Source organism: Stenella coeruleoalba (genome assembly GCF_951394435.1).
Source record: "Stenella coeruleoalba genome assembly, chromosome: 20".
NCBI lineage: Eukaryota > Metazoa > Chordata > Mammalia > Artiodactyla > Delphinidae > Stenella > Stenella coeruleoalba.
Genome location: NC_137166.1, coordinates 11,449,875 through 11,476,101, shown reverse-complemented (window position 1 = coordinate 11,476,101; position 26,227 = coordinate 11,449,875). Strand labels below are relative to the sequence as shown.

At 38.5% G+C, this 26,227-nt stretch overlaps 1 protein-coding gene across 6 annotated transcripts in view; it reads left to right on the top strand.

The window, feature by feature from the left end:
* Positions 1 to 26,227, top strand: part of CNTNAP4 (contactin associated protein family member 4) — a 589,031-nt gene that overhangs the window by 482,749 nt on the left and 80,055 nt on the right. For all 6 annotated transcript variants that reach the window (XM_079907172.1, XM_079907174.1, XM_079907173.1 and 3 more), the window contains 5 exons: positions 2,327 to 2,530; positions 3,142 to 3,326; positions 4,133 to 4,276; positions 7,394 to 7,655; positions 22,808 to 22,957. In XM_079907172.1, the coding sequence (XP_079763298.1) occupies positions 2,327 to 2,530; positions 3,142 to 3,326; positions 4,133 to 4,276; positions 7,394 to 7,655; positions 22,808 to 22,957 (945 nt within the window). The remainder of the gene's footprint in view (positions 1 to 2,326; positions 2,531 to 3,141; positions 3,327 to 4,132; positions 4,277 to 7,393; positions 7,656 to 22,807; positions 22,958 to 26,227) is intronic.

Below are 26,227 nucleotides of genomic sequence, written 5' to 3'. Positions count from 1 at the left end.
GGAACCTCCATACTGTTCTCCATAGTGGCTGTACCAGCAACTGACAAAGGATTAATCTCCAAAATTTATATGCAGCTCAATAACAAAAAAACAAACAACCCAATCCAAAAATGGGCAGAAGACCTAAATAGACATTTCTCCAAAGAAAATATGCAGACTGCCAACAAACACATGAAAGAATGCTCAACATCATTCATCATTAGAGAAATGCAAATCAAAACGACAATGAGATATCATCTCACACCGGTCAGAATAGCCATCATCAAAAAATCTAGAAACAATAAATGCTGGAGAGGGTGTGGAGAAAGGGGAACCCTCCTGCACTGCTGGTGGGAATGTGAACTTACTTTTTTACTTGCTACTTGTTGTCCGTCTTCACTGAATGTAAGTTCCATGAGGACAAGGGCCGTGTTGGTGTTGATCCCTCTTTTATCTCAGCATCCATCACAGGGCCTCAGACTGGATGGGCTAAATAAATATTTATTGAATGAATGGACCCAACTACTTAGTGTGATACCTGTGAAGTAAGAACATAATAGGTAAGAGAGAAAATGCCAAGTGGCTTCCATGTAAGAGATGAAGTAGTACACCATTGCTTTAGGCATCAGTAGTCTAATATGTCTCTCACTGTCCCATTTCGCTGATGGAGATATTCCAGGCACAAAGCTCTTGGTGCCATGAAAGGCTGATATGACCATTATAATGTAATAGCAACAGTAGTGAATAAGAGAGAAAAAAAGAAATAGAAGGCTGAAGTATCACAGGCTAGACGTTCACTGGGGAAAAAATTCTCTTGGTAGCTAATTCCAAAAATAGACTTTATCTGAAATAAAATCATGATAATGATGGTTGCCTTTAAGCAATGCATTAACTCAGAGATAACTGCATGGCTCCAAATGTGTCAGCACTTAAAGTCTGTCTTATTGGAATTTTTCTTAATTTGTTGTAATCTAATTATCATAGAACACATTATTTGTATTTGTCACAGAGTTATGTTTTTGCCATGCACATTCATTCAGCTATATAACAAGGAGTAATTATTCAGTTAACATTATTCTTTCTACAGAATGCAATGTTTATTCATGTGCACTTGGTGAATGAATTCTTTTATAAGCACATTAACAAGATGTGGAAAAATCAAACCTCTGAATTTCCAAAAGATAGCTGCATAAAATAGTTGGAAAAAATTTGGGGCGGTGGTGAATATAAATGGTTCCCATTACATATGATGGATAATCTGAAAGAAATGCATATTTGGACATACAAGTTGATGTAATAATTTTGTCGAATGAAACAAGATGAGTGAACTGTAATGTCGTTTTGTTGACTGGGAGAAGTCACCTAACCACTTGAAAAATAGCTTCCTATTTTATTGGGTTTCCCTAATCTCTTCATTTATTACATAAATGCACTCTCAAGGGTAATTGCCTTAAAAAAAAAAAATCTTCGACTTGTGAAATGTAGGAAACACTGTGAGGCTTTCTGAGTATTATCAGTTCTTTGCTCAGGGTGCAACTGATTTTGACAGATGTACTGTTATGTTACTGGTATAACATGACATCTTTTATCAGATGAACTGAATAAAAGTGATCTTGACAATGAGTAGATAAGACACTGTCAGAAAGCTGAAAAAACCTGTCAATGTCACAGTTATGACACAAATGCAGCAGAACAGCCCTTATAATGTCATTAAGTGAATATCTTTCCAATAGTGCCCTTGAGAAGACAGAAAATAGCATTGCTCTTAAATACTATTACTTAGCCACAAAAATAATAAAATAAAACAAAACACAAAGGTCAGTTTAATGTATACTTGAGGTGGCATTGATGAGTCCGATGTATGTGTTTGTATTTGTGTGTCGATCTCTTTTATATATGCCATATAGAAAGAATTTTGAGATTTCAAAACTCCTTTTTAGAAGGTAAAAAACCATTTAACTTCAATATTTCAAGAATGTCATTAAATATATTGATCATGAAATATGCAAAGTGGTTTTATGGGTATTGATTATAACCTTTTCCCTAATTTATTATGGAATGAGAAACAGCCTTTAATAATATAAGAGAAAATTAGGAATACATTTCAAAATGTATTTCTAGATCATGAATTTTGTAAATAGGTGAATAAAGACTAAAATGGAATCAATCCCAGGAATTAGAAGGAATTAGACATTTGGTGGTTTTATTTTCCATTATTTTGATTGGGTTGGAGCTGAACTATACATGTATGGGTACAAGTATAATGCTCTTTCTATACATATACTTTTAAAATGCTTTAATGAAAAGCATATTTATCCTTAGAATGACTTTTAATATCTTTGTCTAGGATCAGAGGTGGTTGATCTTGATGGGAAAAGTTGCCTTCTCTACAGATTTGATCAAAAATCCCTGAGCCCAATAAAGGATATAATTTCTTTGAAATTTAAAACTATGCAGAGCGATGGGATTCTGCTCCACCGGCAAGGGCAAAATGGAGATCACATCACACTGGAGTTAAGAGGAGGAAAGCTCTTTTTAGTTATTAATTCAGGTAAAACTATTGGGTAAAGTGCTTGAAAAATCTCTGGTCATTTAGACATCACCTTAGTAACTTTATGCTTTTATAACTTATCTTTTTTTAACAATTAAGGTGCCGTATTTCCACATTCAAGTGTTTGTGTATGTATGTGATATATATATATATATCTCACACATATATATCACACACATATATATATATGCCCATATTGTACTTGCACGTAAAAATGGTTCCTATTTGCAAATTGTACCAGACCCTCTTTCAATGTCATAGTGCTGACAGAACCACTTAGCTATTTTCAAACATCATGATGAAAGGGATGGGTCATTGAAAAATACCGACGTAGTAAAAATAATGAGGTTGTAGCAAAGATAAAATTTATATTGAAAATGAGTGTGTGATGGTGGGTAATGCTAATAAAGAGAATTAACAGAGGAAGAAATTACAACAAGGTTGAGAGCATATTATATTCAAACTTGAGGTAAATTCAGACTAGCATTTTGGATGGAGTGGATGGAAAGAGATTGCAATTATCATGAGAGACTCTGGTGCCCCCAAAAGGAATTTTTTTTTCTTTTTTGTAAACTGAGAATAATGGTGCTGTTATTTTTTTCTCTTCTAAGGTGAAGCTAAGCTGCCCTCCACTCACGGCCCGATCAGTCTCACCCTGGGCAGCCTGCTGGACGACCAGCACTGGCATTCCGTGCTCATCCAACGCTTGGGCAAACAAGTCAACTTTACAGTGGATGAGCACAGACATCGTTTCCACGCCCAGGGAGAGTTCAGTTACCTACATCTCGATTATGAGGTGTGATGGTTACGTTTCAATTAATGCAGACTTTGTAATATATATGTGGTATAGCCACATGAAAGAAAATACACTATAGAAAACCTACGTTCAGAGTCAGTCAAGGTTCTGATGAAGTGTTCCTCTAGGTGACCTAACTCAAGTAGCAAATTTTGTGCATGTACTACTGAGGCTCCATCTTTCTCCCAGTACGTTAATTTATTATTACAAAGAAATGTCATCTTTTTTGCCTGCAATGTGTAGTTACAAATTACCACATGTAGGAAATGTTCTTGAAGAGATCTCATTACAAGTAAATACAGAATGTGTTGCATGATTGGTGGTGGTAGGGGCGGGTAAAGGGCACTCCTGAACAGTGCAGATTTATGGAGAGAATGTAGCAATAAATAGATGAATTGATTCATTAATAATCAGTTCAAATGCACAAATATCAATGTGTGCCAGAAATGTATATGAAACAAAATGTCATTGTAATTGGTAACATTGTTAAAGTTGTCAAGGTTTACCATGGATATAAAGATGTATTGTTCTTCAGCAACTAAAAAATATTGAAATCAGGTGTGATGAGCAACTTGTAAAACTAATCAAGCTCTTGTGTAAGTGAAAACTGAATGCATATAAATTTGTTTCAAGATATGCATCTTAATTTTTTTAATCTCCATTTGAAATTAACAATATGGCAGTGTAGGGTACTGAAAAATCGGTCTATCTGTGATGATTACAGCTATAGTTGCTAATCGTAATTATTTAAGCAGATTATCAAAAAATCACTAAACAATATTATTGATGCCATTTTTCTTTCTAAGATCAGCTTTGGAGGGATTCCAGCACCTGGAAAATCAGCGTCATTCCCCCATAAACATTTTCATGGGTGTTTAGAAAATCTCTATTATAATGGAGTGGATGTTATTGATTTGGCGAAGCAACAGAACCCACAGATCATCATTATGGTAAGACCTGAGTCTTCATGTGAACAAATGAGGAAAACTGCGTGGCTTTTCCACACAAAACAATTGCTTCATTTTGAATTCCCACTTGATGTGATGTTTTAGACTTTACTCTTGTTCCTTAAAAACATTTCTCAGCTTGGCAATATGCATGTAAGGGATGAATTCTATGTTAAAAATTTTAAATTCATAGGGCATGATTGTTTTATATTTATATGAAGTAAAGCAGGCCTTTTTTTTGGTGCAACTGATAATTTATTTTGTTGTGATATTATTACTCCCAGGAGACTAATTTCTCTTACTCTGTAATTTCCTTTATAAGATACTCCCTGACACACTCTCTGAGGAAGCATACCAAGTTCCTGGAGTCAGATAACATCCATCTATATTAGAGAAGCATTTGAAAAATTTGTATTTTGCCATGGTCATTTATAACCAATAAAAGAAACTAATAGACTTTTACAAGATTGCATCTGCCGGTCTGTCCCAAGAGCAGTGCTGGTCAGGCTGCATTATACTCTAATTCTATGGAAATGCAGCAGAATTTAAATACAACTGTTATCGGTCAGGGTTCAGTCAGGGAAGCAGCACCACTGTGAGTTTAGGAACAAGGGTCTATTTTAGGACTTGGATCTTAACAATCATCAGAGGCGCTGGAAAGTGGAGCCCAGCTGTCTGGAGGAGGAGATGGAGCAGAGTGAAAGCCAGGACAAGCTGGAATAAACCAGCCCCTCTGTGATCCTCCCTCACTGGGCTTTATCACACACAGAAAACCTTTGGGGGGAAAACGGCCAGCCTTTCACTTCTGACTCATATCATGCAAGCTCCCTTTTTGGCTAACTTTTAACCAGAGCAAGACAAGGAAAGAGATTCTGTGAAACGTGGTTTCTAGCTTAACCAGCTTAATGACAGAAAAGCAGACACATCTATCCCTTTGAATACATTTCTTTAATTGTTCAAAATTCAGAATATGTAAATGTAAGCTCATGTTGTGTCAGCAAAACCCAAACCACATCATGGGATTATTTATTGCTTACAAAACATTTTATTCTTAATTCTCTGTGTGAATTGATAGTATTTATATGAGTACACCATCCAGCAAGATTTTTAAATAGTTTTTTTTTTAAAAAGGGAAAAGAATTTAAATGGAAAATAAAAATATTATAGAGAGATAGATGTGAGTGTTTCATTGCAAAATGAGTTTTCCAGAAGCTGCTCGTGCAGCTAGCACCCACTCTTCATTGCCAAGAGGATTTGCTGCTTGTAGAGTAGCAGACAGCTGTCCAAATGCAGCTGGTAAATGTTTCCATTTTTACCAGGTTTGTTAGTCTTATAATTGCCTTTACATTATGGGTCAGTTTATACTTCACTCTTCTGCTTTTGTTACTTCATTCACTGGGGCAAGGTATTTGTCTGCAGAGAAAGCTAATTCACTTTTAACAGAATCACAGTATAGCCAAATGTTTTTGTTTAACCAAGACTAGTAGTTTAATTTCAATGTGTGTTCTTCTAAATAAAGTGATTTCATTGACTTTTCAAATCTATATTTAGAAAATTTGTTGAAGATTATTTTCGGGTAAAATAAAAACATTTATCTTGATTTCTGAAGCCTGTTAAGGAACATTCTAATTATTTCTAAATAGTTCGGACCTTTACATTTTTTTTTAATCCTTAAATATGTATTTAACTCTAATAGCAAAATAATCCTTCATGTACAATATTTTAATGAAAATTCATGCAATTCTAATGTATCTTGAAGATCTACCTAAAAACCATTAGATAAGAAATAATACATGTAAATCTGATGACAAGCACATAATGATAAGAAAAAGACAAAAATGGTTCAAAAAAGAATGTAAGTACTACATTGTATTATGCAATGTTAAACCTAATAAAATGAAAAATGAAAAATAGGCAGAGGGTATGAACAGACCGTTCTGAGGAAAGCGAGTCCAGAAGAGCAACAAACTCATGAAAAATGCTTAGATATACTGTTAGGTAAATGCAAGAGAAATAAGAATGATACATCACTCTGGTATTTTGTTGTTGAACTTATGCAAATTTAAAAGATATGTAATACCTATTGCTGTCAAGGATGTGGGGAAAAGCATATCTTTGTCAAGGATGTAGGAAAAGCATACCTTTGTATACTACTGTTGGAAATGTGGAGAATTTGACTTTTTTTGGTGGGCAGAGAAGAAGCTGGAAATATTTATTAAACCATGTAGATACAATAGTTCTTTATTTAGAACCCTCTTCTGCAGAACTGAAAATACCAGCACATAGAGAAGCATGCAGAGTTCTTTATTCTTGCATTGTTCAGAGAGGCAAAACCTGGAAACAAAGTGAATATACATTAACAAGGAAACAGTTGACTAAAATTGGAACATTCACGTAGTAAAATATTATGCAATCAATAAAAGTAGGAATTAGGCTTCTGCCAGATAACTCACAGGGATTTCCGTAAGTTATTTGTTAATGATAAAATCATGATACAGTAAACAGCATAAAACATGGCTCCTATTTTAATAAAACAATAATGCCTAGTGTGTAGGTATATGTATTCAAAACACATTTAGGTGTACATGAATGTACATATAAGTGAACACATAACTTAAACATGTATATACATATATATGTGTATATATGTATTTGTATATGTCAATGGAAACAGAGAGAATTATGAAAAAACATGGAAGGAAAACCAGTAGCTCATTAATGTTGGTTATGTTAAGGGATGGGTTAGAAGCCAAAGGCAGCAAAAGGGTGAAATAAGTGGGAAGAGAAAACCAAGTAAAACATAAAAAAAGAGTTGTTTTAAATAAATTTTTTATTGAATTCAATTGCATTGAGTTAGATGCCTGTGTGAACTGAGAGATGGGGAGGAAATAATTTCACCCAGAAAACGCAGGGAAAGATTTGCCTGACCATGTATCCCTGGATTTGAAGAACCTTTAAGACATATGGCAAGGATTTGAATATTCACGTTGATAGCAATTTTTGTTGTTGTTTTAAATCAGGGGTAATTAGAGATTGATAAACAGCCTCTGTATCTCAGATTTTATCACTAAGGTGATGTGAGTGTCATTCTTAAAGCTTTTTCTTTTACTTTATTCTCAGGGAAATGTGTTGTTTTCTTGTTCAGAACCACAGTCTGTGCCTGTGACTTTTCTGAGCCCCAGGAGTTACTTAGCACTGCTGGGCTCTTCCGGGGAGGACGAAGTTTCTGCCACTTTTCAATTTCGAACCTGGAATAAGGAGGGGCTACTGCTATTCAGTGAGCTTCAGCTGGTTTCAGGGGGTCTCCTCCTCTTTCTTAATGATGGAAGACTTAAGGTGAATCTCTACCGTCCAGGGAAATTACCCAGTGACATCACAGCAGGTAATAAGTGCATTCCTGCAGGCAAAGTATATGCGTTTGAAAGATTTCCTTATCTCTCTGTCCCTTCTCCATAAAATTTTATGCTTAACCCAAAAATTAATATTTGTTTAACAAATGAATACTTGAGTTAATAAGATTATCTCTTCCTTAGAGGAACTCGATTCCGATTTCCTTTTAAATATGTCTTCAACACGAGCAGTTCTTATTAACCAAAATGATAGTTGTGGGGCAATAGAAATTTCCTTCCATGACCCTCTCGCCCAGTCCAGGTAAATCAATATATCCCGAGGAAGTGTGTTCTGGGAAAAATATGACAGACTTTGAAATGGACCCCAAGTTTGCTGGGTATCTTCAGTGGAAGATGAGTCTTGTGTAACACAATTATTAGTCTTATCTGGTCTTTGAGAGATGGGGAGGGGTCTTTCTGGAATCTATATCTGTATCTCAATATTAGTGTGAATGTAAAACCCAAATATTTAGTCAAATTAACTTTACTTGTTGCTGTAGTTTGTGTGGTGTTGCATATATTTGGGGAGAAGATTTGTGTAAAGTCTCTCATTTGGGAACCAAATGGAATTCTCTGCACTTCTAGGCAATATGGTACCATTTTAATGACTAGAATATAATTAAAGAGACTGTATGAGTGTCTGGAAAATTGATGTCTAATTTAGGTCAGTGCTTTGGGTGAGGGATATTTTTGTCTCTTCATTAAAATTATATAATTCTTGACAAAGGAGCTCCATCACATTTTCATATATATGGAATAATACCCAAGCCAAGCAACTAGAGGTCACATTGGGGTAAATTGCGACATCAAGTTAATAAATGATCTTTAAAAACAATTTAAAGATGCCATTGTACTACTCATCTATATTAACTATGACCAAAATTAATAGAATATGACTGGGAGAGGAAAAAAAGTTAAAATACAGTCAGAAACCAAATATAAGAAACACAGGTATACAAATGAATATGCCTAGTCTTTGTGTATCTATTTTGTTGTTCGTATATTGCTGTAGTTTAAATGTGGGAACTGAAACTTCAATATCAATTATCATTTTTAAAGGTACTGTGCTGTGACTTTTTAATGCAATACTCAAAATGTGGTAGATTTGCAGGCTTGACAAAAGGAAATAAAATAATCAGTGTCATATTACTAATTAATAGCCTCCCTAAAATGAGGTGCTAAAAATGTAAGCTTGCTATTAATGTGTAGTTTATTGTGATGTTATTTGACATCCTCTGGGGTGGTTATATTCACAGCCTAATTTTCAGCATCTTAAAGAAGCTGCTTCAGTACAGCGTTATTGTACTGAGCCCCATGAAGCTGGTTCATTTCTAAATACTTTACAGGCATACAAATTTAATAAAATACTAGGTGTAAGTCTATCTAGACTACCCCAAATGATTTTAAAAATTAATGTTTAAATCCGTGTACACTGTCATCTGTTATGACATCATATGACTTTGTGTGACTGTGCCCATAGCTAATAACAAGGATCGTCGACAAAATATGAAAGTCAATATATTAAAATTGTTACACTTCAGATAACACAAGTAGGACTTTACACACCAACTCCCCCATTCCCATCTTTCTAGTTTCTTTTAAAGTATTAATTTTTGCTAGTTTCGGTGAGGAAAGTACATTTTGCATTGGATGGTGGGCTATTTAAATGGTATGGGTGAGGGGTCCATTTGTTTCTCTCATAGGAGAAGACTTTCTCAGGTACAGTGTTCGATAATTAAATCAGTTGTCAGGTTGTATCATAATGACTCGGAAGAGAATGGATGACCTGTTATTGGTGGGTGAGTATCATATACTAAATCATTCCATTCTATAAGGATGGCTCAATTTTTCTTTGCTACTGGAGATATAAATTATTAATCTTACAGGTTTTCAAAGCATAGAGTTTTTATGCTTTTTACAATGGAATAAAAATTTATATTATGTTGAGGAAGAATGGAATTGTGCAGATGTTTGAATTATCAGGCTAAATTTTTAATGTGATGTAGTTTTACAAATCGTCATTTGGAAATGTTCAAAAATACTATGCCAGGGCTTCCCTGGTGGCGCAGTGGTTGAGAGTCCGCCTGCCAATACAGGGGACATGGGTTCATGCCCTGGTCCGGGAGGATCCCACGTGCCGCGGAGCGGCTGGGCCCGTGAGCCATGGCCGCTGAGCCTGCGCGTCTGGAGCCTGTGCTCCGCAACGGGAGAGGCCACAGCAGTGAGAGGCCCACGTACCGAAAAAAAAAAAAAAAAATACTATGCCAGCCTCAGTCATTTTTGAAATATTAAGGATATTATAATAGTCTAAATCATAAGACATATTAGCAGCACTACAAAATCACTCATGACATAAAATGTTGTCAGTCTCTGTCACCTTCATAGATGGCAAAGCAAAAATCATTCAGATCAAGAACCTAACAAACAATATGGTTATATTTTCCTGTTTAAAACAAGTTATTTATTGTCAAATTTGAGATTCCTGCTATGAGTTTTACATTTCTGCTGTTGCTTTTGCCTAAAGGTGAAAATCAGGCCTGAAAACAAGCTTCTTGCTCCCATGGGCAGGGACTGGCAGATGCAGCCTTACAGTATTTGAGATGTTTCTTTTTAAACATCTTTGTTGGAGTGTAATTGCTTTACAATGGTGTGTTAGTTTCTGCTGTATAACAAAGTGAACCACCTATACATAAGCATATATCCCTATATCCCTTCCCTCTTGCGTCTCCCTCCCACCCTCCCTATCCCACCCCTCTAGGTGGTCACAAAGCACCAAGCTGATCTCCCTGTGCTATGTGGCTGCTTCCCACTACCGATCTATTTTACGTTTGGTAGTGTATATATATCCATGCCATTCTCTCACTTTGTCCCAGCTTACCTTTCCCCCTCCCCGTGTCCTCAAGTCCATTCTCTACTTCTGCATATTTATTCCTGTCCTGCCACTAGGTCTTTTTTTTTTTTCTTAAAGTTAAATATAAAATTCTCCTCCCAGAACTGTAACATTTATTTATTTATTTATTTTCTGTTTATTTTATTTATTTTTTAAACATCTTTATTGGAGTGTAATTACTTTACAATGGTGTATTAGTTCCTGCTGTATAACAAAGTGAATCAGCTATACATATACATATGTTCCCATATCTCTTCCCTCTTGCGTCTCCCTCCCACCCTCCCTATCCCACCCCTCTAGGTGGTCACAAAGCACTGAGCTGATCTCCCTCTGCTATGCGACTGCTTCCCACTAGCTATCTGTTTTACGTTTGGTAGTGTATATATGTCCATGCTGCTCTCTCACTTTGTCCCAGCTTACCCTTCCCCCTCCCCATGTCCTCAAGTCCATTCTCTAGTAGGTCTGCATCTTTATTCCTGTCCTGCTCCTAGATTCTTCATAACCTTTTATTTTTCCCATATATATGTGTTAGCATACGGTATTTGTTTTTCTCTTTCTGACTTTCTTCACTCTGTATGACAGACTCTAGGTCCATCCACCTCACTACAAATAACTCAGTTTCATTTCTTTTTATGGGTAAGTAATATTCCATTGTATATATGTGCCACATCTTCTTTATCCATTCACCTGTCAATGGACACTTAGGTTGCTTCCATGTCCTGGCTATTGTAAATAGTGCTGCAATGAACATTGTAGTAAATGACTCTTTTTGAATTATGGTTTTCTCAGGGTATATGCCCAGTAGTGGCATTGCTGGGTCATATGGAAGTTGTATTTTTAGTTTTTTAAGGAACCTCCATACTGTTCTCCATAGTGGGTGTATAAATTTACATTCCCACCAACAGTGCAAAAGGGTTCCCTTTTCTCCACACCTTCTCCAGCATTTGTTTGTAGATATTTGTGATGATGGCCATTCCGACCAGTGTGAGGTGATACCTCATTGTAGTTTTGATTTGCATTTTTCTGATGATTAGCGATGTTGAGCATTCTTTCATGTGTTTGTTGGCAATCTGTATATCTTCTTTGCAGAAATGTCTGTTCAGGTCTTCTGCCCATTTTTGGATTGGGTTGTTTGTGTTTTTATTGAGCTGCATGAACTGCTTATAAATTTTGGAGGTTAATCCTTTGTCAGTTGCTTCATTTGCAAATATTTTCTCCCATTCTGTGAGTTGTCTTTTTGTATTGTTTATGGTTTCCTTTGCTATGCAAAAGCTTTTAAGTTTCATTAGGTCCGATTTGTTTATTTTAGTTTTTATTTCCATTTCTCTAGGAGGCTGGTCAAAAAGGATCTTGCTGTGATTTATGTCATAGAGTGTTCTGCCTATGTTTTCCTCTAAGAGTTTGATAGTTTCTGGCCTTACATGTAGGTCTTTAATCCATTTTGAGTTTATTTTTGTGTGTTGTGTTAGGGAGTGTTCTAATTTCATTCTTTTACATGTAGCTGTCCAGTTTTCCCAGCACCATTTATTGAAGAGACTTTTTTCCATTGTGTATTCTTGCCCCATTATCAAAAATAAGGTGATCATATGTGCGTGCATTTATCTCTGGGCTTTCTATCCTGTTCCATTGATCTATATTTCTGTTTCTGTGCCAGTACCATACTGTCTTGATTACTATAGCTTTGTAGTATAGTCTGAAGTCCAGGAGCCTGATTCCTCCAGCTCTGTTTTTCTTTCTCAAGAATGCTATGCCTATTCGGGGTCTTTTGTGTTTCCATATGAATTGTGAAATTTTTTGTTCTAGTTCTGTGAAAAATGCCATTTGTAGTTTGATAGGGATTGCATTGAATCTGTAGAGTGCTTTGGCTAGTAGAGTCATTTCCACAATGTTGATTCTTCCAATCCAAGAACATGGTAGATCTCTCCATCTGTTGGTATCATCTTTCATTTCTTTCATCAGTGTCTTATAGTTTTCTGTGTACAGGTCTTTTGTCTCCTTAGGTAGGTTTATTCCTAGATATTTTATTCTTTTTGATGCAATGATAAATGGGAACATTTCCTTAATTTCTCTTTCAGATTTTTCATTATTAGTGTATAGGAATGCAAGAGATTTCTGTGCATTAATTTTGTATCCTGCTACTTTACCAAATTCATTGATTAGCTCTGGTAATTTTCTGGTAGTATCTTTAGGATTCTCTTTGTATAGTATCATGTCATCTGCAAACAGTGACAGTTTTAATTCTTTTCCGATTTGGATTCCATTTATTTCTTTTTCTTCGCTGATTGCTGTGGCTAAAACTTCCAAAACTATGTTGAATAATAGTGGTGAGAGTGGGCAACCTTGTCTTGTTCCTGATCTTAGTGGAAATGGTTTCAGTTTTTCACCATTGAGAACGATGTTGTCTCTGGGTTTGTCATATATGATCGTTTTTATGTTGAGGTAAGGTCCCTCTATGCCTACTTTCTGGAGAGTTTTCATCATAAATGAGTACTGAATTTTGTCAAAAACTTTTTCTGCATGTATTGAGATTATCATATGATTTTTATCCTCCAGTTTTTTAAAATGTTGTATCACATTGATTGATTTGCGTATATTGAAGAATCCTTGCATTCCTGGGATAAACCCCACTTGATCATGGTGTATGATCCTTTTAATGTGCTGTTGGATTCTGTTTGCTAGTATTTTGCTGAGGATTTTTGCATCTTTGTCCATCAGTGATACTGGCCTGTAGTTTTCTTTGTGACATCTTTGTCTGGTTTTGGTATCAGGGTGATGGTGGCCTTGTAGAATGAGTTTGGGAGTGTTCCTCCCTCTGCTATATGTTGGAAGAGTTTGAGAAGGATACGTGTTAGCGCTTCGGTAAATGTTTGATAGAATTTGCCTGTGAAGCTGTCTGGTCCTGGGCTTTTGTTCATTGGAAAATTTTTAATCACAGTTTCAATTTCAGTGCTTGTGATTGGTCTGTTTATATTTTCTATTTTTTCCTGGTTCATTGTCAGAAGTTTGTGCTTTTCTAAGAATTTGTCCATTTCTTCCAGGTTGTCCATTTTATTGACATATGTTGCTTGTAGTAATCTCTCATGATCCTTTGTATTTCTGCAGGGTCAGTTGTTACTTCTTCTTTTTCATATTTAGTTCTATTGAGTCTTCTCCCTTTTTTTCTTGATGAGTCTGGCGAATGGTTTATCAATTTTGTTTAACTTTTCAAAGGACTGACTTTTAGTTTTACTGATCTTTACTATTCTTTCCTTTATTTCTTTTTCATTTATTTCGGATCTGATCTTTATGATTTCTTTCCTTCTGCTAACTTTGGGTTATTTTTGTTCTTCTTTCCCTAATTGCTTTAGGTGTAAAGTTAGGTTGTTTATTTGAGATTTTTTTTGTTTTGTGAGGTAGGATTGTATTTCTATAAACTTCCTGCTTAGAACTGCTTTTGCTGCATCCCATAGGTTTTGGGTCATTGTGTGTTCATTGTCATTTTTTTCTAGGCATTTTTTGATTTCCTCTTTGAGTTCTTCAGTGACCTCTTGGTTATTTAGTAGCATAATGTTTAGCCTCCATGTGTTTGTATTTTTTACAGTTTTTTTCCTGTAATTGATATCTAGTCTCATAACATTGTGGTTGGAAAGGATACTTGATTCGATTTCAGTGTTCTTAAATTTACCAAGGCTTGATTTGTGACCCAAGATATCGTCTTTCCTGGAGAATGTTCCATGAGCACTTGAGAAGACAGTGTATTCTGTTATTTTTGGATGGAATGTCCTATAAATATCAGTTAAGTCCATCTTGTTTAATGTATCATTTAAAACTTGTGTTTCCTTATTTATTTTCCTTTTGGATGATCTGTCCATTGGTGAAAGTGGGGTGTTAAAGTCCCCTACTATGGTTGTGTTACTGTCGATTTCCCCTTTTATGGCTATTAGCATTTGCATTATTTATTGAGGTGCTCCTATGTTGGGTGCATAAATATTTAAAATTGTTATATCTTCTTCTTGGATTGATGCCTTGATCATTATGTAGTGTCCTTCTTTGTCTCTTGTAATAGTCTTTATTTTAAAGTCTGTTTTGTCTGATATGAGAATTGCTACTCCAGCTTTCTTTTGATTTCCATTTTTGCGGAATATCTTTTTCCATCCCCTCAGTTTCAGTCTGTATGTGTCACTAGGTCTGAAGTGGGTCTCTTGTAGACAGCATATGTACGGGTCTTGTTTTTGTATCCATTCATCCAGTCTATGTCTTTTGGTTGGAGCATTTAATTCATTTACATTTAAGGTAATTATCGATATGTATGTTCCTATTACCATTTTCTTAATTGTTTTGGGTTTGTTTTTATAGGTCTTTTCCTTCACTTGTGTTTCCTGCCTAGAGAAGTTCCTTAGCATTTGTTGTAAAGCTGGTTTGGTGGTGCTGAATTCTCCTAACTTTTGCTTGTCTGTAAAGGTTTTAATTTCTCCATCGAATCTGAATGAGATCCTTGCTGGGTAGAGTAATCTTGGTTGTAGGTTTTTCCCTTTCCTCACTTTAAATATGTCCTGCCACTCCCTTCTGGCTTGCAGAGTTTCTGCTGAAAGATCAGCTGTTAACCTTATGGGGATTCCCTTGTATGTTATTTGTTGCTTTTCCCTTGCTGCTTTTAATATTTTTTCTTTGTATTTAATTTTTGATAGTTTGATTAATGTGTCTCAGCATGTTTCTCTTTGGGTTCATCCTTTATGGTACTCTTTTTGCTTCCTGTACTTGACTATTTCCTTTCCCATGTTAGGGAAGTTTTCGACTATAGTCTCTTCAAGTATTTTCTCAGACCCTTTCTTTTCCTCTTCTTCTGGGAGCCCTGTAATTCGAATGTTTGTGCATGTAATGTTGTCCCAGAGGTCTCTGAGACTGTCCTCAGTTCTTTTCATTCTTTTTTCTTTATTCTGCTCCCTGGCAGTTACTTCCACCATTTTATCTTCCAGCTCACTTATCCGTTCTTCTGCCTCAGTTATTCTGCTATTGATTCCTTCTAGAGTATTTTTAATTCTAGTAATTGTGTTGTTCATCACTGTTTGTTTGCTCTTTAGTTCTTCTAGATCTTTGTTAAATGTTTCTTGTATTTTCTCCATTCTGTTTCCGAGATTATGGATCATCTTTACTATCCTAACTCTGAATTATTTTACAGGTAGGTTGCCTATTTTATCTTCCTTTATTTGGTCTTGCAGGTTTTTACCTTGCTCCTTCATCTGTAACATATTTTTTTGTTGTTTCTTTTTTTTTTTGATGGGTGGTGCTGTATTCCTGTCTTACTGGTTGTTTGTCCTGAGACGTCCAGCACTGGAGTTTGCAGGCAGTTGGATAGAGTCAGGTCTTGGTGCTGAGATGAGGACCTCCGGGAGGCCTCATTCCTATTAATATTCCCTGGGGTCTGAGGTTCTCCGTTAGTCCAGAGGTTTGGACTCGGAGCTCTCACCACAGGATCTTGGGCATGACCTGTGACCTCGAAACCAAGATCCCACAAGCTTCACGGTGCAGTTAAAAAAAAAAGAAGAAAGAAAGAAAGGAACAGTACAATATCAAAGAATAAAATAGAAAATAAAATTAGAAAGATAAAAAATATATTAGGAAAAATAAAACTATAATTGACACAACTTCAACAAGGTAAAATACAACCACAACAGAAAAAAGAAAAAAAAAAAAAGCCCTGGCTATGCGGGTGGAGTTTAGGTGGGGGTGGAACTCTAGGCAGGGGTGGGGTTTAGGGTGGGGTGGGTCCTAGGCGGTTAGGGGAGTGACGTTTGAGCATGGGGCGGGGCCTAGGTTCAGGACCTAGGTAGCTGGAAAAGTCCCTTGGGGGCGGGGCCTAGGTTGGGTGACATTCAAGCATGAGGTGGGGTGTCTGCTTAGGACTTGGGGAGGGGGAGAGGCAGCACATCCAAAGGAGGGCCTCTGGAGTGTGGGGTTCCGGAGTTTGGAGGTAGGGCCCTGAGTGAGGGTGTGTGGGTGGGGTTTAGGCCCAGCTCATTGGACGGGGTCTCCCAGTGTAGAGGTGGGGCCCTGGGTGGGGGTATGGGGGCGGGGCTTGGGCTCTGTGCGCAGGAGGGAGGCTCCGAGGACAGAGGACTAGGCCCGGGAGCCCAGCAGCCTTCCTGGTGCCTAAGTGGACAGGGGACGCACTGGCGGCGTTCCCTTCTGTTCCTCCGTGCCCCTCCCCCACCTTCTCTCCCAGGTCCTCCCCCCTAACCGGGGTGGGTACCGCTTGGTGTAGGAGCTCCTCACCTCCCCCAGCCGCCCCTCAGGGGTGCCGGTCCTGGAGGTCCGGCCTTTACTTTTACTCCGCCTTGCCTTCCTCCTACTCCCTCAGGACCTGCACAGCTGGAGGGGGCCTCTGTGGGCAGAGGATCAGGCCTGGGTCTTCAGCAGTCTCCCAGGGGCCCACGTGGGCATGGTAAACCTGGCCATGCTCCCTTTTGATCCTCTGCCATCCCAGTGGTTCCCCAATTTCCCCTTTCGGGTGTGGGATCCCCTCCCCTCCCACAGCCAGCCCTCAGGGGCACCCATCTCATCCTGCCTCCACTTCTCCTCCCCCTTCACTACCCCCACACCCCACGTCCTACCCAGTCACTGGGGGTTCCTCCCGTTCCCTTAGGTGTCTGTGGTCCCCCACCAGTACCTGGTAGGTACCCTAGTTGTGAGGAGACGCGAATTCCACATTCTCCCAGTATGCCGTCTCGACTCCGCCTGTGAGATGCCTCTGCGTGTTTCAGTTACTAGGCCTTCGTGATTCTTGTGACCCTGGCAATGGGACTGCCGTCTTGATTTGCCTCACCCAGGAGAAGCCATTTTTAAAGTTCCCCCTTCTTCCCTTTCACTGTTGGAATATTCCTGCTTTTCACCTTAGAGCCCCATCGCTCCCTGGAAGTCCCTCTTTCCCCTAAAGTGATTGGCAGCATTGACCTCCATATTTTCCTCTCGGCAAGAGCAATCTGGTGTCATGGATCTTTAATTCTGGTTAGTGGCTATAGTTAGTGAATATAGGAATGTCTGGCACAGTTTCAGAGCACCAGAAGTTACTTGGAACAGGCAAATTCCTTCAGTTGCTCCTTGAGTAATGGCCTTTGTCTGATTGCCTTTTGCTTCTTTGCAAAGAATCTACCCTATATAGCAGGCTTTTTTTTTTTCTTCCCCCTTTACACATCCTACTTCATGGATGCCTGTTATACTCTTATGAAAGAGCGATGCTAGCTAGAGTGTCACAATATTTCCGTAGCAGTTTAAGACTGGCCCCTGGTATTATATACAAGGAGCAGAGATAAACCTTTTTCCTCCTCCTGTATTTTGTGTGTCTATGTGTTTTGGGGCCTGAGAGGGAGACAAAAAGAGAGAAGGAGAGAGAGAAAAGAAAAGAGGAGGAGAAGGAGAAGAAGGGGAGAGAGAGAGAAAAGAAGAGGAGAAGGAGAAGAAGGGGAGAGGGAGGAGGTTCTTGTAAAGGATCCCACATTCTCCTGCCACCTGCACTTGCAAATCTTTCCATGTATTCTTCTGTTCTTCCAGCTGGAGGTGTCAATGGTTTCTACCCAGAGACCACAGTGGTCATACCTGCAATCAAACAGTTTGGGTTTGTTGCTTATTGCGACAAGGAGAACCCTCACCCAGGGGAACCATGGGAGAGTCTCATTACAAAGGTGTTAAGGATGACTTGTCATAGGATTGTAGGTTGAGTTAGCTGTTTTGCGTGGGGGGTTCAAGGAAATGGAAAATTGCTTGGGATTAAATGCTGCCAGGAGGTGAGGGTAACTGCTTAAGTATCTTTGTAAGTATTATTTAGAAGGATGGAGGAATAAAATAAGGCTAAATCTGTATTTGATTTAAAAAGTCAGTTGTTATTCGTATTAGCCAGGAGAGGACTTGGTATTTTTGTGGTTTGCACAGTAGCCTTGCTTTTGTCTGTGCTTAAACCAGTTTGTAAAGTACTTTTGGGGTTTGTTTGTTTTGGGGGGTTTTTTTTTGGTCCCAGTTCGTTGTAGTGACAGAGTGACCTTGTCTAATATTGATGTTCTGTGAGCTTGTTATGCTCAGTGGGAGAACACCAAGGCCTAGCTCCGGACGCCCACCAGCATCTCACACCACCAAGGCCTCCCTGAGAGTACCAGACCACTAGCCCCTAGCTCTTAGGGGCTGCTTTTCTCTTTCTCATAGTTAATTGTTTCACATGAGCAAAACAATAAGGGGGCCACCTGTCATGCAGGCGGCGAAGAGTGTGGGTTTTGGAATCAGCTCACCAGCTGGATACTTCCTGGGGTGATTTGTTTTTCCTCTTGAGGTTTATTTTCTCCATATTTAAAATGAGAATAACAGTAGTAATGTTGAGGATTAAATGACATGATGCATATAAAGCACGCAGTACCTGTTATGAATAATAGTCACTAAAACTGTTATTATTTTATTATTATTATACCAGCAACATATCCCTTCCCCTACATTCAAAAGTTGTGAGTGGTGGGAGTCGTGTACTAGAATTAGCATTTAGTTACCTTATACCATGAATCAGAAAAAATACAAATCTGCAATTCCTCCTTTTCTTCCCCTCTTTCACCGTGATGTGGCCTTGGAAAGGGGCTCACTTCTCATCAGACATTAACGTGGAAGGAGCTGTAGATTTAAAAGAAAAATAGAATCCAATTTAAAAATTATCCTTTTTATTATGTAGAGTTAGGTGAAATGAATTAAATGGGTCTTTCATTATTTAATTTGAGCAATAAATCCCAGTGACAGGTAATAAAAGTCTCCTCATCATAAGCGAGCGCTGTCTGTTACAAATGAGGCTCAAGAGTAGCTTTCTGAAGCTCCCCCGCAAACACAGCACAACTTCGTAACCCGCAAGCTGGGCAAATGGGTGCATTTAACGGTGTCACATCGCAGAATGGCTGTCCTGACAGACTTTTGTCTGTGTAGCTTTGCTTCCACCATTTGTCCTAGGGTTCTATCTGTCCGTTTTTTTTTTTTTAATAATTTTCTTTTTCTTAATAATTATTTTTTATTTTAATAACTTTATTTTATTTTACTTTACCTTCCTTCCTCCCTCCCTCCCTCCCTCCCTCCCTTCCTCCCTCCCTCCCTCCCTCCCTTCCTTCCTTCCTTCCTTCCCTCCTTTAGACAACGAATCATCCCAAATTGAGGAGGTGGACTTTGAGGGCAAGATTTATGATTTTTGTTCTTAACTTGTTCAGACTTGTGTTCTTAATCTAAATTAGCTTCTGTATTGACAGAAGATGTCCCCAAGCCTTTGACTTTATCCTGCTGCAGCTACCCAGCAGCTACCTGGAGCACTGCTACTCAGAGTGTGCTCCTTGGAATATACTGGTTCACTGAAATACTTATTACCAAGATAAGTACAAAAATTGAGAGTAGTCTCCTAGAAACCGTTATAGCAAGGAGGTATTGCCACACCTTCTAAGCATATGGTCAGTGGGCTTGCATTTTATGTATCTTCTTTCTTTAATGTTTCAGTCATTCATTTTTATTGAATTTTATAAAAGTGTCAATCTGCAGTAGATCAGAAAAGAAAATGTCCATAACCGCAGGTAGTTTGATGAGCACCGTCCCAGGCCAATGGAAAGCCTAAGATGAGATAACAGAAGCAGGGCCTTGTATCCAGGCACATCCGAGCTGTGAGGAAGAGACAGTGGGAGACGCAGGGTGGGGTGAGGAGGGTGGGAAGTGTTCGTCCGTGTGACGCAAAACTCAGTACAAGGATTTTCGCTCTAAATGTGTCCTCTTAAAGGAAGCACAGGATGACAAATGTGGGACATTTGATTTATTTTAGTCCAGTCTCATATCGTCAGGGATTATATAACTCTCTTCAGCCGTCTATTTCAGAGTCCACTCTTAGAAAATGTGTCTAAAAGTATCTAGCCTACATTCTTCGGTTTTCAGTTTTTAGGTCTTTCTCATTATCTTTCACAAACCAAATCAGAATTGGATCTTTGGAAATCTTTTTTGCTTCATGGATATAATTTAAAAATAAGCTTTGGTGCCCAGGATGGAATTTGTGTTACACTAAATGCGTACAGGGCAAAGAGCTTCGGCATCTGATGGAGCTTCCATGCATTTTCTGTCTGAAAGCTTGTGGTCAAAAATAGCCGGAGGGCTTCCCTGGTGGCGCAGTGGTTGAGAGTCCGCCTGCCGATGCAGAGGACACGGGTTCGTGCCCCGGTCTAGGAAGATCCCACATGCCGCGGAGCAGCTGGGCCCCTGAGCCATGGCCACTGGGCCTGCACGTCCGGAGCTTGTGCTCCGCAGTGGGAGAGGCCACAACAGTGAGAGGCCTGCGTACAGCAAAAAAAGAAAAAAAGAAAAAAAAATAGCTGGAGAAATAAAGAAATTGCACATAATATCAGGAAAGAGGCCCATGACTTTTAGATTTAATAGAGTACTTATATTTTTGCTCAGTAATTTGATCTGCAAAATCATACAGAGTTGACTATTCGGTGGATGTAAACCTTACTGGTTTGCCTACAATAGAGAGACTTAGATTCTGCCTGTCTGCTGAGTATTCAAAACAGAACCTTTGTAGACTTAATTCCCTTTAAGAGGGAAAGGCTCCACCATCTCCTGGATTCATGACACTGGGACTGCCTTAGGAGGGACTAGTGACTGTTTCTATAGGTGATAAGAAAACCTTGATTTTTGATTATAGCAATTTTTTATTATATATGTAAACTTGGAAAATACAGAAAAATTATAAAGAGAAGTAAAAACAACCACAGTTTTCTTTTATGCAAAAATTACTGTTTATATGTAGAGATATTTCCTTTCAGCCCTTTCCCATATTTATATAAAATTAGGAATATAATAAGAATTGTATGTATAGAGTCGATTCTCAATACTTGCAATAGTTATGTTCTCTGAAGTTGCTGTGAACATGGAATTAGCAAATACTAAACCATTGTTCCCAGGGGAAATACAGGGTTAGGTTCCTGTGAGCCTGTGGTGGCAACATTTTTGTCTACCTATCAACAGAACCTTGTGTGTATGATTGTGTTTGAAGACACGTTATTTAGTATTTATTATTGATTCACCAACATTGAACTCGTGGCCTACAGCACTCTAACTCATGCCTGAATGAAGTTTATCCATCACATTTATTTTCTCCATAAGGCAAATCATAGCATTCTTGCACTTAAGAACACTAGACAGCCCTTCATCACTGTGCCAGGGGGCCTTTTAAACAGCAAAATCACCAACAAAAAACACAAAAATGTGAAGACAGGTTTACATGTGAGAGCTGAAAGAAGAAGTTTTGCCTTACTTGACCTCAGCTAGAAGCATGCATGTCAGTCAACTCAAATTTTTCTCTGCTCTGTGCATTTCTGTGCCTGACCCCAAAAGTGCCCTGAGTATTCATTTGGAAGCTACCAATAAATTATGGCAACTGGTTGAACTTGCAGATACGAAATCTGAAAGTTATTATGATCAGTTGTGTAAATATGGTTTTCCACGCTGCTTTATTTTTTAACTTTGCATTATACCAGTAGGCTTTCAGCATGCATTATAATCTCTTCAAATATTTTTGTAATGATTGACTTCATATACTTTGCTAAATATTCTGGTCTCACAAAAAATGACTACAGCAAAGTGTAAAAGAGCAGATAAATCATTTATTGGGTATAAACTAGAATTTTGGAAAATATCTGTGCTCTTCCCAAATCCCTCCTTTTAAAAGGTAAATTACATGGTGGAAGCTGAAAATTAGCCCATGCCAAATAAGATTTGAACCATTGAAAGATTTTAACCATTCAGGATTGTCCAAAGTTGAGTTAGAATTTTGTTCTCTCTGTTGAGGCCCCAAGAAAGGAAGATAATCATGCCCTATTTCCACGCAGAGGGTGCTGATTGCCCACTGACCTCCCTTTCCTCTCTCCCTTCTTCTTTTCTTTTATTAATAGTTGTGAGGGATTCTCTGGTGGCGCAGTGGTTGAGAGTCCGCCTGCCGATGCAGGGGACACGGGTTCGTGCCCCGGTCCGGGAAGATCCCACATGCTGCGGAGCGGCTGGGCCCCTGAGCCATGGCTGCTGAGCCTGCGCGTCCAGAGCCTGTGCTCCGCAGCGGGAGAGGCCACAACAGTGAGAGGCCCGCGTACCACAAAAAAAAAAAACAAAAAAAAAATAGTTGTGAGTGCTGCCCTTGATTGAGTGATGTGTACATTGCTATTTCTAACCAACTGCTTACAATGTTCACTGTTAAGAGGTATCCCTTTTAACTAATTTTACCTCCCCCAGGTGTTGGATTAAATGATGGGCAGTGGCATTCCGTCTCTTTGTCTGCCAAAATGAGTTACCTGAGCGTGGTGGTGGATGGCCAAGTGGCTTCTGCATCTCCTTCCCTGGGGCCTGAGCAGATTTATTCAGGGGGCACCTATTATTTTGGAGGTAAGAGAAACGGTTGCTCCATATGGGCAATTGAACCATGTTCGCAGTCACTTGCCCTGTGTCTTAAAGTCATCCTGTTTTAACCAGTGTGAATATTATGGAATAATTTCTCACTTTCTTTGAACATGGAAATGTTGAGTAGATCACGATGATTAATTGTGACCTAAAATGCATTTCTTTGAGGTGGACTGACTTATGTTTATGATTTCTATAATGAGATTGCTTGCAAGTAGACCATGCTCTTCAGTTCTCACTTTCAAATGTTGTTGTATTTTCCTAATGTTGAATGGCCTTACATGTATGTCTTTTTCAGATTTTATGGGCTCATTTCATTGCACTGTTTTCCTGATCATGCCTCTTAGCTTTTCTAGAGCATTCTTTTTGCTTTTCTGCTGCTCAGTGCAGGTCAATATTATGCCAGTGGACAAAAAATCTAACTTAATTAGCCCCAGAAGCCTCTTCTCACTGCTAAGTAATAACGCACTGATATAGTTGATAAAATGAAGGCATTAGCCTTCAGCACCAGGCCATCTCTCTTAAAGAACAAAAACAAATGAAGTGTTTACTTGTCCAGTGGATGTTGGATTGAACTAAAATCTTCAAAAAGCAAACCTTGGAAGTGGAAATGAATCTTTAGCACTGGAAAATGAAAATAAGGCAATACTTAACATTAATTAGAAAGACAAAGTTGTAAAACTGTTAGTAGTAAGACTTATTTTTAATCATGACTTGAGGTGTTTCTTCTTGTTATTTTGAAATGTAATCATGACTTCTGTGTAGAAGCACTTTTGAATTTGGTTGCAAGCCCAGTCTTCATTATTCATCAATAAAACACAAATTCCTTTCTAAGAATTGACAGTAAGTACACAGACTGTGAATCATTCATCTTATATTAAGAGTGAACAAACAAACCAAAAAACCCCTACCTAATCCATTACTGTGAAAGGCAGCATAATGCCAACAATCTTAAAAGATATAATTGCTTCCTTTAGGGTGATGTGTTCATTTATAAACCAAGTGGTTTATAAAACCTTACGGAATATATGATTGATTTTATAGCAGTCCATAGGAACATGTTCGTTTAATACGTGGTAGGATATACAAACAGTCCCTGACTTAGGATTTTTCAACTTTATGATGGTGCGAAGAAATACACATTCAATAGAAACCGTACTTTGAATTTTGATCTTTTCCCAGGCTAGTGACATGTGGAATAATACTCTCTCAGGATGCTGGGCAGTGGCAGGGAGCCACAGCTCCCAGTCACCCACGCAATCCCAAGGGTAAACAACAGATACCCTTAAACCATTCTGTTCTCACACAACCAATCTGTTTTCACTTTCAGTACAGTATTCAATAAATTACGTGAGGATTCAACACTTTATTATAAAGTAGGGTTTGTGTTAGGTGATTTTGCCCAGCTGTTGGCTAATGTAAGTGTCCTGAGCATGTTTAAGGTAGGCTGGGCTAAGCTATGATGTTTGGCAGGTTGGATACATTAAACACATTTTTGGCTTAGGATATTTTCAACTTACAATGGGTTTATCAAGATGTAACCGCATTGTAAGTCAAGGAAGATCTGTGTAGAACAACTTAAGAGCTTTCACTTCAAAGGAGAAGATTTAGAAGCACCAAAAGAGGTAAGAAAAAACCCAAACATTTTGTTAAATGATGCAAAAAAGAGATGATAAAAATAACAGACTGCATAAAAGTGTAAGTAACGAAAATAGACTCATCATTCTTAAATTATTTTAGACCCTTCATGTTCAGATTTAATGATGCCTACCTATTTTTTGTACAAAATTTTGATTGATTTTCATTCACACTATAATATTTTATAATGAAATATATCACATGTGCACTCTGTAATTTTGCTTGTTTTTATTATGATACATATGATATACACCATTTTAATTAAATGAACTTAATAATCTTTGAATAGTTTTAGATTTACCAGAGGGTTGCAAAGATACACTGGGAGTTGCCAAATAGCCCACACCCAGTTACTTCATATTGTTCACATCTTACATCATATATACAATTTAAAGAATACTAATTATTATTTTTAAAATACACATCTGCACATGCATTTTCCAGCTTAAGAAAGATAACATTACCAACATCCATTTGTCCCTCCATGATCATACCTCTTCATCTCCCCAGGTAACCATCGTCTTGAATTGGGGTTTTATGCCTCCTGTCATGTTCTTTATGATTTGACATCTATGAAGGTATTCCTGAGTCCCTAAACAATATACTGTGAAAGCTTCCATAATAAAATTCCAACTTCAGGGCTTTTATTTAAATAACCAATCTTAAGTTTACTTAGGCAACATCTCTGTTTATTCAATCATCTTCTCAATTGGTAACCTTAAGTACCAGAGTATGTTTGATCTTGTCATGAGATTCTATTAATCACTAAGTATATACCTTGCAAGCCCCAGGGCACCCTGACATTTCCAGGGCTGCGAGCAAGGGTCCAAAGGAAAGCAGGAGGCCTCCTGCTGCCACATTTTCCTTCCTCCTCCCAGCCTTGTGCCTCCAGGACCTGGTAGAGGAGGTCCATCCTTCTGGAAGCCCAAGTAGGGCTTCTGGGGTGGGAATTCTGGATTCTGGGATGGGCTAGAAGGGAGCAGTTTCCAAGTGGGCACATCACCTTCCCGTGTGAGACCCCCTGTTGCCATGGGCAGAATCATGGCTGGAGGAGGGTTAGAATAGGGTCCCCTAAAGGGCAGGACTGGCTCAGGGGCTCATTGTCTGAGTGGTACTGGCAATGGGGTGACCAATGATGCCAAAATCTTGACTCTCCATGCACCAATGCCGAAAAGAAATATGGAGGCAGGGTTTTGGAGGAACGAGAAAAAGTAGCTTTATTCTTTGCCGGGCAAAGAGAGGACACAGCAGCACCCACCCCCCGCCACTCCCTGGGAATAGGAGAGATTTTATATCCTAATGAAGGTCTTGCTTTTTTTTTTCTTTTGCGAAATTTCAAAACAGCCACAGCTGGCGTCAGGCAACTTGGTAACTGGGGTTGGTCTTTTCTGAAATTATTGGCCGGTGACCTTCTTTCTGAAACAAAGAATGCTACAAGGGAGTGTAAGGGAAGAAGAAAGCCAGGTGCAGAGTGTAATTCACACGGAGTCAGAGAGTAATCATCTTTGTGAAGGAGAAGTCCAGCTACAAGTGTTGGTTAGTAGTAACAGCTAAAGAATAACCAAGACTGCTTAACTCTTTCAGGCCTGTTTATGTTGTTTCCCAGCCTGTTCACTG